The sequence below is a fragment of the Eurosta solidaginis genome, chromosome 1, assembly GCF_040869045.1.
Source record: "Eurosta solidaginis isolate ZX-2024a chromosome 1, ASM4086904v1, whole genome shotgun sequence".
In the NCBI taxonomy this organism is placed as follows: Eukaryota; Metazoa; Arthropoda; class Insecta; order Diptera; family Tephritidae; genus Eurosta; species Eurosta solidaginis.
In genome coordinates, this window is record NC_090319.1 from 343,092,108 (window position 1) to 343,105,221 (window position 13,114).

General features: G+C 37.9%; 1 protein-coding gene across 3 annotated transcripts in view; it reads left to right on the forward strand.

Moving 5' to 3' along the window:
• Positions 1 to 549: 549 nt before the first annotated feature.
• LOC137237967 (colorectal mutant cancer protein) overlaps positions 550 to 13,114 on the forward strand; it is a 64,111-nt gene continuing 51,546 nt past the window's right edge. The window contains exons 1-4 of one of the 3 annotated variants that reach the window (XM_067762430.1): positions 550 to 1,197; positions 4,339 to 4,609; positions 4,674 to 4,876; positions 9,316 to 9,487. In XM_067762430.1, coding sequence (XP_067618531.1) covers positions 901 to 1,197; positions 4,339 to 4,609; positions 4,674 to 4,876; positions 9,316 to 9,487 — 943 coding nt within the window. In that variant the 5' untranslated portion in view covers positions 550 to 900. Of the gene's footprint in view, positions 1,198 to 1,289; positions 2,606 to 4,338; positions 4,610 to 4,673; positions 4,877 to 9,315; positions 9,488 to 13,114 lie in introns of those variants that run through there. The other 2 variants (XM_067762428.1, XM_067762429.1) reach the window with 2 other exon arrangements.

A 13,114-nucleotide genomic window follows, 5' to 3' on the forward strand; every position in this document is an offset into this window, starting at 1 on the left:
CTTGTAGGTAGTTAGCTCTCGTAAATGTGAACTTCCACTTAGTCTGTGGTAGCTCTTTCAACGAGATGATTACTTCCTTATACAACACGATCGGACAATTGTCAGAAAAATATACCAAACACTCCTACACAAAATTGAAGGTGTTTGCTGGTAACCGTTTAGGTTATGCTAGCTTTGATCTAGCAGTATTTTAATTTTTAATTTGTGCAAATGCCATCGCCAGCAAGAATTCTGTTATTTTCTCCGCCAAAACACAAGAATTCTGTTATTCCTCTGCAAAACCAGAAAAACCTAAGACCTAAAGGTTCATGCACATTATACGACGCGACATGTACCGACACGTTCCGACAAATTATTGGTGGCATTTTGGCCAGTTGGACGACTGTCGCTAGATGTGCATGGCTCTATAGGAATACATTCAAAGAATATTTTGTCGCTACATGTCGCGTTGTATAATGTGCATGAACCTTAATTTGAGTAGTGGGATTTAGAGGGACACCCCTAATGTGGTCATTTGACATTTGTGCTGTTTCTTTATGCTTTGACATTCTATTTTTACGTTATCTATCTTATGCACACAAAACTTTTCCATATTTATTCTTATGATATTTTCTTTGCATTTAGTAATAATTTTATAACAGAAAAAATTGCAACATATTAAATGTGTAAAGGATTATCGCCAAACAATTTAACAAGGAGAAATATTTGAATCCTTTTTGTTGTATGTAATAAAAGCGGAGCAACGCAAAAATGATAAAATGTCTGTTGGGCCTTTGGAGCTGTGCCATTGTGTATTGGAACCAGTGTACATATAAAAAGGAATCATTTTTTAAAACAGTGGTTTTACATTTTACAGCAACAAAATTTAACTCAAGTGTTTTTACTATATAACTTAAAACTATGTTTAACGATGTACACTTGGCACGCGTTAGTAAAATTCAACGCAGTGCAGACGTCTGTAAGGGAACTGCTGAGGCAAAAGTTAACAACCGACGTACAACAACAACACGCTACATCAAGGATGTCAATAACAGTTTAGTACACAATACAACGGAGCTACCTTTTGTGACGGGTCATACAACAAGAAATGCGGATATGACTACTCCCAATGATATTGATTCGCCGGATCACACTCATCGCGATACTAATGAAAGTGATAACAACGTTAGCTCCTGCTCCACTCTGGATATTGGAAAGGTAATATTTACTGTTAAGTATGAGAAATACGCAATTGGGTGGTAGTTTGTTTTGTTTTTGTTGCCGAAGAACTATTGACATAGTGCGCAAGTGCGTTTATGGTGCCACTCATTATTTAAACAAATTGCTGGGTCAGTGTGGAAGGTGGAGGGTGTGTCAAACAAACAAACCGTGAATGACCTGTGAACAAAGTTTATTTTGATAGTTTTTAAAACTTTTAACTAATAATAAAAAACATTCCGTTCTAGTCGTTCAGTCAGAGTGGTCGTGCGGGTCATCCTGGGCTCAACTATAATTTGTCGGGCTTTTTTAGTTGAGTCGAAAATTTTAATAGGCCTCAAGGTTGGCCTTGTGCTTCCTTTTGGCTTTTCGGCGGAGTTGGGAGATGCAGTGCTTCACTGATCTGGTGTCAGATAGTGGTTGTGCACTCCCAACAGGAATCAGTGAAAGTATAAGTGAAAGCATATTGAAAAATTAGAATTGATAACCTGACGTGGGCCACATAATACCAACTCGATTTACGTATAACTGTCGTAACGGGAAAATGTTTAGCACATGGCAACAGGCCATATACTGGAAATTAAGGAACGGAACAAATTACGGATTATAATTTTATGCTGAATAAGCAGCTCGTTTTAAAAGCTATGCAATACTGTGCATATCTATGAACATTAAATTGCAATTTTGATTGCAAAAATTTTAAAATCACTTTCTGTGATCATTAATTAATTAATTGACAAATTGAATATAACCTGGCGTGGTGCCATCGAAATGCCAATCTCAATTGAATTTGAGAACAATTACAATAATTGACATCCATTTGCAAGCTGCTACACGTGGTTCTGGCCTCTTTGAAATTACATCTCAAAAAAAAATAAAATAAAAATATATAACACTAAATACGAAGACTTTGAATATAACCTGGCGTGGTGCCATCTAAATACCATTTTACAAATTACGGATAGTCAAATACTAATAGCAAGCTGCTACACATGGTTCTGGCCGAATTGGTATTACCATTGTGTACTGGTGGAGCTCAACGTGTGTCTATACAACATTGGAAATTTAATCCATTAATTAAACGACATATAATATTGATAATAACCTGGAATATGGGATTTTCAATATAGTCACCTCCATTAAACCAAATTTCAAAAAAAAAATAATAAAAAATATTTTGAGAGCATGCAAATTTACAAACTTACTTTTTCAACTCTAATTTATTCTTAATTTGTATCATATTAATATGATTATGGAATATTGGCTTCCACTCACAAGAAGCTTGAGTTGTATGTGTTGCAGCGAAATGCAACAACGTCGACAACAACAACCATTTAATGAGAATTTACTACCACCAGAATGGGATTTTACAATGATTTCACAGCCGCTGACAATACCGCAATTCAATGTAGGACACCACAATTTAATAAATATTGTTTAACTAACTGATAATGCATGCAAACGCATCATTATTACATACTAATAAAATATAATATCTAAACGATTTTGGGCTAGTCTGTAAAACCACTCAGTAATTTCTGTTTCGTCAAACTACGGTAAATTAAAATATCACAGATTTATATATGCGCAAGCTGGCCAGCAAGTGTACCTTTATTTGTTGATCTTTATGTTTGCCTGTTCCGGACAACAAAGTGAAAACAAAGTGGACAACAATAGGGAAACTATTGTTTGATCTCTTTCACATGACAATACATTGTTCAATCCAATATGCTAATTGATGGCAAGATCGATTTTCGACAAAGTTTCCTAATAGACAAACAGTCATAAATTTGCAGCGGTCATCAGTGACGTTTGAACCAAACATTACCATATCAATATATGTAACTATTCTTACCTCGTCACACACCATTCTGAATATGTCCTTCATGCGATGTCTTCCCACATGACATCAACCATCTTTTCAAGTGTAATGTGGAACCTACGCCTCTAATACCTATCTCCCTATGGTCCGCACCTGTTGAAACAGCTAGTTTCCTTGAACTCCCGTTAAAGGACTTTGATGACAATTTATGAGTGGTCGTGCCCATTGAATGGAGCGAAGCACTGTTAATACAACAACAACAACATGCGCGTCTCCCTGGGTATTTTGCGTGTTTAGGGTATAGGGGATTGGGCTTCTTTAAGCCACGGGCCAATTGGTTTTTAAGTGGCTATGAGCGTTTCTTTATCTTTTCATATCTTTAGCTTTGGGTTTTAGGTACAATTGCGGCTGCCAAAATGTACATCCCTATCAAACGTATCTAATGTGGTTGAAGTTTGTCATTTCCATGTTGATTTTATAGCATAGCTCATGGATAGGCAGGGACCTGTTGCCATTATCGTGCAGTCACCAGCGTAGCACATAATGGTAGCTCCTTCAGGTGGGGTAAGAGCTTCGCTATGTAAAAGCTTAACAAAAGTGGGAATAAGACACAACCCTGAGGCACCCCTTGTTTAATTCTTCTTGGTTTAGGTGTAACGTTCCTGAACTGCACCGATGCCTGCTGACCACACAGATGATTTGCATTTCACCTTTTGGGACTGTGTGGAACCCTCCAAATCTTGCAGAAACGTGCCATGGTTGACTGTAGCAAAGGCTTTTGATAATTCTAGCGCAGCGTTCCTTGGTCTGGGTCTTGATTCAGTCTATAACTTATCTGTGTGTTGAGGGGTTTCAAGAGTCTTGGCTACTCACAATAGAAGGTATTGGTCGATAGGAGGGGAGGTATTGGTCGATGAAAGTGGACAGAAGAGACGAGCTCTACATAGATATTTCAAACTTTCGTGGCTTTTGCAGCGTCAAAATGGCAATCCCGTCGGGGCCTACTGCTTTGGATGGTTTAGCATGTTTGGTGTTTTCTTGAACCTCTTTGGCGGTGATTTGGTATTTCTTCTCAACCGATAGCCTTTATTGCCAAAAGCGATAGATTTTTTCCATTGTGTTATTTGTCTTGTTTTCGCCCACTATCTGACCCATTTTTCGCTTCTTTTTTTGTAAATTTTATATAATGACATTTTATTTAGAGAAATTGTAATTTTACCTTAGTGTAACCGTGAAGGAATGCAAATATACCCTATCCTGATACCACTGCACTAGCAAAACACTGCTTTAAATTAATTTTTCTTCTATTTGTTTATAAGGTGGAAAACCTGTCACTTCAACAGTTGGAAGTTCAAGTGCGAGACTTGATACAACGCCTTCAAAGTTCTGAACAGCAACGTATGGAGCTACAACACAAATTGGAGGAATGTAGTGGTGAAAAAGAATTGTGCTTACGTCGTTTAGAAGTTATTAGTGCTGCGCACGAATGTCGCATAACAGAAATGCATTGCGTCATTGCAGAACTAAGTAAGAAGCTAAGAGCCAAACAAGAAAATGTAATTTTGGAAGAAAATGAGCCTGAAGAGAGTGGTAAGCTAGAGTAAAGTAAAAATAATACAACATATATACTTCTTATGTTATGTCATTTATATAGAACTAAGCTATCAAGAAGATGTTTCTGTATATAACTCCGAATTAAATTTAACAAATCCCGATGCCGAATGTCAAACAGATCTTGTGGAAAGTGGAGCTGAACAGTCTGTCTGCGAAGGGCAAAGCAATAGTGATAATCTGCATTGCGTAGATTTAACGGAACAGCAAAGAATGAATGATGTCGTTGGAAAGGGGCAAGTAGAGGTACAAATGGTATACATATGTGATATTAACAACTGTTTTAGCACAATCCAATTCACATATTCACTCTAAATAAAAAAGTCGGGTTGAAGCACTGGAAGAGGGCAAAAGTTTGTCAGAGAGGGAATGCTCTCGTTGCTAAATAAACAGCAGTAACCTAGAAGAATATTTTTGTAAAAATGAAAATAATATTATGATAGGCCATTCTTACATAAATGTAAATGTACAGTCAACTTACACAAACCAGCTAAATCATACATTCGCGATAGCATCAATGCAACAACTAATTAAGTTTAATACAAGTGTAACAGAAGTGTCACAAACAAAAATAGACCTTTATAGTAACAATGATAAAAATGAAATAAAAAATCTAGAAAATCTTTGAATATCAGCTCACGAAACGATCTGTATCAAAATAGCCGTTCAAGAAAGACACAAAATGAGAATATATGAAAATCGCGCATGATGGGAAAATTATACAAAGGAAAGTCTGATTGCCCTCCTTAGGAATTACAATATATCGGAACTGAATAAATGTGATATAGGACTTAGGGTTCAAATTATTAATACTATCTTAGGGGATATAAATCGCGACAAGTTTGGAATACCAGACAACATACGGTACCGGGTGCCATCAACATATTCACGGATGGTTCTAAGCTTGACGGGAAGGTGGGAGCAGATCTCTTTTCATCGCGGGTCTATGCCTAAGGATGGTAAACGGGTGTTTATTTTCTCAGACAGCCAGACCACTTTAAAGGCCCTGGATTCAGTCGTCGACAACGCAAAGTCGGTCACTGAGTGCCACAGATCTCTTAACGAGATGGCTCAGCACTTCAGTATCAGCCTTATATGGGTACCTGGGCACAGGGATATTGAGGGCAACTGCAAAGCAGGCGAGCTGGCAATAAGAGACACCACCGACCATATCCTTCCGGGAAAGGGGCGCGCAAGAGCCCTTCTGATTATAAACATTTCAGTTTTATCGTCCCTGATAAGGGTTTTAACAGGGCATTGTTTAATAGGCTCGCATGGTGCTAGAATGGGGGTAATGACCTTCGACTATTGTCGTAGCTGCAGATGTACAGAAGAGGAGGAGAGTGTCCAGCACCTTCTCTGTCAGTGTCCAGCGCTTAGTAGGCGTAGGTTGGCCAACCTTGGTAAACCTTTTTCTACATGACCTTGCTGAGGTCTCTAGTTATGAAGTCAAGGCTCTAGCAAAATATATAAATTCCACGAAGTGGTTCGACCCGCTTTAGGCAGGGTAGGGGTTCTCTTTGAGACCGAATAGGGTATTACAATGGACCCAATGACACAGCCCAAGTAAAACGTATAGTAATAAATAGTACAGCCATTGAAGGAGACCACGAGATCGCGGCCCAATTGAATCAGTTCTTTGTCGAGAGCATCAACACAATATGTAATACAATTGAACAAACTACAACAGATAAAGCTACAGAGGATATTAATGGAAGTTTTTTGAACTGAAAGAAATAAATGCAGAACAGCGCATACGAACAGCGGCTAACTTAAAAAATAAGTATGGGAGAAAAGCTGGTATCAGAAGGTGTATAGAAAAACAGGTGTATATAAAGACAGTGGTACCAGTTGAAAAAGTTAAAGGAATTGAAAAACCAGAGGACATACGGCCTATTAATACGTTGCCTAGTGATGAAAAGATTATAGAGAATATCGTAAAACACCAGCTTCTCGATTACCTGAATAAAAATGAAATTATCATATGCGAACAATCAGGGTTGAGAACCAAACACTCTTGTGAAACCGCTCTAAACCCGGTTATAGCAGAATGGAAAGAAAGCACGTCAAAAAAATTAGTAACAGTGTCGGTCTTCCTGGACCTAAAAAGGGAATTTGAAACCATCGATAGGGTCATTCTACTGAGGAAACTGCATAACATAGGGGTACGTAATATAGTACTGCGATGGTTTAAAAGCTACGTTATTGGCAGAAAACAGAAAACCATAATTAGAAGCGCAACGTCGCCTGAAATTGATATTGACATAGGTCTTCCACAAGGATCTGTTCTAGCTTCACTATTATATTCATTTTATATATAAACGATATAAAAAATGTCTTAGTCACTGTAAGATACGACTCTTCGCGGATGATGCATTATTGACCATAAGCTGTTCTTCGGAGATAGAAGCAATGTCTAAAATGCAAGCGGACTTGAATTCTGTATACAACTGGTTGTGTCAAAATAAGCTTACTATATTGACAAAACGAAATAGATGGTCAAGAGAAGAAAGCATGTCGAAGAAAATAATATAGCCTTGAAAATAGCAAACAGTACCATACAAAAAGTCAATGTAATCAAATACCTCGGAATTATAATTGATGAGAAACTTAAGTTCGATGAGCATCTTAAATATACAGGGCAAAAATAATATTGGGAGTGTTCGAGAGAAAAGTTCTTCGAAAGATCTATGGACCTCTACGCGTTGGCGATGGCGAATACCGAAGAAGATTTAATGCTATACGCAGACATCAACATAGTCCAGCGAATTAAAACGCAGCGGCTGCGCTGGCTAGACCATGTTATGCGAATGAAAGATGATGCTCCGGCCAAGAAAGTGTTTCTATCGAAACCCGCCTATGGAAGCAGAGGTAGAGGGCGGCCCCCACTCCGTTGGAAGGGCCAGGTGGAAAACGATTTAAACTCCCTTGGTGTGACCAATTGGCGCCGGTTGGCGGAGCGACTGGCGCGCCTTGTTGGAAGGCCATAACCGTTTAGACGGTTAAGCGCCAATTAAGTAAGTGAGTAAAAATATCAAAAAAAAAAAATTGGATTTATGTTCCGAACATGCAAGCACGTCAGCAAATATTATAAAATTATGGTTTATAGGTCCATTATAGAGCCTCATTTCATATACTGCCTTACGATTTTATTCATGTTAGCCGACTCGATATGCGCTATGGGCTTTCTGACTGCGGACACTCTAGCCTTTTTACCAGTTTCAACTTTATCCCGAACAGAACGGACTATTGTATGCCGATGCGGTGGATGGAATGCTATCCAGTGCTACTACGGTTAGGGAATTTAACATCTACTCTGATCGAGGGTGGTCTGGGAGTGCCTGACCTCGCTTGCTATTACATCGAATTATTTTACAATTAAGATTATCTGGGTCCCTGGCCATAGTGATATCCCGGGTAACTGTCAAGCGGATCTCTTAGCACGCATCGGTACAACTGAACCGGATGAAGATGGCTGTAGGGATTTCGGGATTCCGCTGACCACCTCTGGATTGCTCCTCCATAGCTGGACCTCGACTCAGCTCAGCAAACGTTGTGCGGACACCACGTCTTGCAGGGTAGCAAGATCTTTCTGGCCGAAAGTGGATGGCAGGAGGTCTGCTGAATAAATTGGGTTCACTAAGGCTCACCTTTCAATGGCCATTGGGGTTTTGACAGGGCACTGTCCCATGGGTATCCATGCGGTACGTCTCAATATACTGGATACTCCATCCTGATTCAGCTGTATGGAGGATGATAAGGTGAAATCACCAAATCATTTTATGCTTGATTGCCCAGCTTTTGCCAGAACTAGACGAAAGTACTGTCGTCGCGACTCACTTGGATCTCCCGAGGATTTATCCAAAGTTGAGATCGGCATCATTCGGAGCTTTATCGTCGCTACCCAATGATTCTGTACGTAGCTAGATCTAAGTCACCGTTGTTTTTGGTGTATGTGGTATCACAACAGACCTTCGTGTTGTCCAAGTGAGCTATCCTTATCAGGGCAGCTACCACCTAACCTAGCCGACTCGAACATTGCAAAGCTACAGGTGAAACAAAATAAAGCAATGCGGTTTATTCTTAGAAAACGATACGATACCCCAAAACGTGAAATGTTAGAAATTTTAAATTGGCTGAGTGTAAAGCAACTCATACTATACTACACCCTAAAATTTATACACAAAATGAAACTAGGCAACCTACCGAAATATTTAAATGCCCAAATAACATATAACAACGGGGTTCATGATTACCACACAAGAAAAAGAAACAACTTTCGTCTGCCAGCTGTTCAATCAGAATTCGACAAGAACAATATATACTACGAGGGATTGAGAGAATACAACGAATTACCAGTGAAATAAAACAATGTCAAAATAACAATAATTTTAAGAAATTATTATATAACTATTGCAAAGCACTACCATTTAGATAATGATCTCATACATACATGTACCTAATTTAGGTCTACAAGACTAAATAAATAAATAAAATTCCGTTGCCCTTGGATTGTTCTGGGGATCATGGCTTGTAATACTAGGTAGCCATACAAATAAGCCGCCCAATAATTACAAAACAATACAACTTTTGCTAGTACTTTCCACGTAGCCAAATATCTTGTGTGTTAAAATTTAATTTCCCGAATTTTATCATCATAATGAATAAATTTTTTTTACCATAAGGCACTCCAAGAAGAAGTTTTACACTTAAAGGCTCAAATAGCTCTGCTACAGTCAGAAATTGCAAATAGTCAAATTCCTGCACGAGAACTAAAACACATTAAGGAGGATATGTCATCGAACCTATATGAAAAAATGAAAAATGGAAGTGATTCGGATGGAATGGCACAGTCAGGTAATATATGGAAATATTTTACCCATTCGAATAAGATGCCAAAATAACGGTAGTGGAAAAATATTATAATCGCATTAATAGCTGCATTTCTTTGAAAGCAAGTGGAAGTAAAACATTAGGTAGTTAAGCGAATTGCATGGAAAGCAAAACACAAAGTAAGCTACATCTTATCCAGTTTAAGTTCAGAAACTTACAATTCAAGTTCAGAAAAATTTCAATTCAAGATCAGAAATTTACAATTCAAGTTCAGAAGTTCCAATTTAAATTCAGAAATTTACAATTAAGGCTCAGATTTTCCAATTCAAGTATGTATTGTATGTATGTATTTATTTGAAAATTTGTTCCCAGCACAACAATTTTGACAAATTATTTAACAGTGCTAGTCATGAATAGCATGAGCTATAAAAAATTGAACATTTATAATAATAATAAATTAGATTAATCAAATTAAATTAAATATAACGGATAGTAGTGAAATATTTATGTATGTAAATGTAAATCTTAAAACTAAATAAAAGTAATTAATAAATACTAAAAGACAGCAGTAGTGATGATAACCTTTGGCTGGTTATAGATCGAATAGTATTTAACAAATGAAGAAAGAAGACACAGAGAAAGGAAAAGGACTTAGAAATGAACATTTTAGCAACATCAATTTGAGATCCAGCTTAAGAGTCGTTAAAAATTATGTTAGCTCTTTTTTGAAGTGCAGAGCATTACTTAAGAGTCGAAGACTTGTAGGTAGGGAGTTCCAAAGACGTATTGCAGTAACAAAGAATTGGCGCTCAGAGGTTAGCGTGCGGTATCTAATGTGCTTAAGAAGAAACACCGATCTTGATGATTGAGAAATAAGCTTGGAGGAAGGACAGTGTTTTGACTTTTAAAAGATTTTCGAAAGAAATGTTTAGCAAACTTTCAGCATGTTGTGATACGTGGTCAAGTCTTTTCAACCCATATACATATCTAGCAATGTTGTTGTAAACAACATTTAGTTTGTTCTTGCACAGATAGTCACAGTTTGAGTAAATCACACAACTATGGAGTAGCGTAGGTTTTAAGTACGCTTTAGCGAGAAGCAGTCTTATGTGCAAAGGCGTGAAATACTGTGTTAACCATAGTGTACGAAGCATTCCATACACTTTTCCAACCGTTCTAAAAATATGGTCTTTCCATGTCAATGTTTTGTTAAAAATTACACCTAAGTTTTTCGCCGTATCTACGTATTCTATAACGGAATTGTCGAACACTACATTCTCTAAATAATTAGTGGGAAAAGACCTTCTATGAATAACAATACATTTTGACTTATTCGGGTTTATACATAAGCCATTCATAGCAGCCCATGAAAATATTTGATTCAAATCGTGGTTTAAGTTACTTATGCACAAGCTAGTTTGATCACGAGGACAACACGTAAACAACTGCACATCATCAGCGTAGATATGAACATTACAATACTTAAGAACATCGGGTAAGTCATTGATGTACATAACAAATAACAGAGGACCCAGGATAGAGCCTTGAGGGACGCCTCTTAAGACATGTAGGAAGTCAGACTTTTCACCATCTATACATACTGCTTGAGTCCTATCGCCAAGATATGATCTTATAAGGGCAACTGCATGACCAGAAAAGTTAAATAGGTTTTCCAGCTTCCTACAGAGCAGAGTGTGGTCTACAGAATCGAAAGCTTTGGAGTGGTCAAGAAGTGTTAAGAAGGCAATGTAACTACGAATTTCGTCTGTCACAGATAATAGTGCCGTTGTACAGCTCCGTTTTGACCTGAAACCGGACTGACTGCCTGACAGGAGCTTGTATTCATGTACATATGATACGATTTGCCCATGTAGAATACGTTCAACGACCTTAGAGAGGAAAGGGAGTATGGCTATTGGTCGATACTCATTATTTTGTTTACGGATTGGAATAACTTTTGCAGCTTTCCAGTATATTGGAAAGACACCGGCCGTCAAAATTGAGTTGATCAAGTAAGTAAACATTAACACGCGCGGAGTAGTTATCAATGCACACATTGTCGGCTGAGTTTGGTAGTATTACAAAAGTATTATTTATTTCGTTGATGTCGACATCAGGGGGATGAGACAGGTCACTTTTGGGCTTACCAATTCCTATTTGTTTGATTTTGTTCCACTTTTCTTTTGTATCCAAAGCAGAACTAAACTTATACTTAAAATAATTTGCCTTGGCCAGCCTTATGGCTTTGTTTGCAGTAAGCCGAGCTGTTTTAAAGCAACTATGCGCTTCCACTGTTTTGTACCTTTTCCACCGTGAGTAGGCTTGGTTACGAAGGTGGATAAGGTGTTTTAATGTAGCATTGAACCAAGGGCTATTCTTGTATTTAGGTGTTTTTATTCTTAGTGGAACGTGATCATCGAATAACTTATTTATGTTATCCTGCAGAAACTTTGTCTGGTCATCAACCGATATCAACGTACGAATCAAGCTCCATTCAACCGACACAACGGACTCAGAAAGAGAATAATAATCTATACTTCTGTAATCGCGATACGCGAACGAACTTGGTCTACATGATGTTTGGAAGTTATAGTTTAGGAATATCAGGTCGTGTTTTGAGAAACAGGAGGCGGATAGTTGCGTGTAGTGAATCATTTTATGAAGATCATTGACAAAAAATAAATCTAATAGAGAAGAGTTAGTATTTGTGAAATGCGTTGGTATAGCACAGTTTGTGGGAAAAAGTCCCAGAGATTCCATGCTTTGTTTTAAAGTGGCATCCACCAGTAGGTTACTATTAAAATCTCCAGCGATGATAATATTGTCATAGTCTATTAGTAACGATTGAAGAAATTCAGTAAATGCGGAAAAATCTACTAGTCGATTCGGTCTGTATGCACAACCGATAAGAAGCCTACTATTATTTTCAGAAAACATATGAACAAACACATATTCCACTGGATCACCTGGACTAGAACAACAACACAATTTACAGGACATACTACTTTTTACATATATCGCAACACCACCACCATGACCACTTCTATCAACTCTGAAAAGTTGGTATCCATTTATCTTCACCATGTAATTTTTATGAAACGAAGAAAACCATGTTTCTGAAACACATATGACATCAATATCGGAGCCTTCTGACAGAAACCTCAACTCGTCAAGCTTTTTATAAAAGCTTTGCGCATTGATATGGACAACTTTCACCCCGTTGGCTTTTTTGCTGACTATGTGCAACAAAGTAGATAGACAGTCTTTGGAACTCGGGGACTCACTATCGGAGACCAACATTATAAAAATAATTAAGTGAATGATTTACACTGAATTTGGCTAACAACATAATTAACGATTTTGTGATGTTGTAGGTGGAAAAAAAGACAGAGAAGAAATAGATTTGAAGAGAGCAAAGAGAAATATTTATTAGCAGGAGGCTGTTAGTTAAGCCTTTTGTGGCCCTCCAGGGCGTTGTTCGCAACCGGCGTGTCGTCTTCACGAAAGGAAGTATTGTTTTCCGGGTCGAGACTGTAGAGAAAACTCAGGCTGGGGACTGCTTCGGGTCGGTCGCTGATTTTTCGTTTTATATGCACCATACCGCGCATTGTGAAGACCGATAAAACCTTTTTCCTCTTCTTTAGATGGATC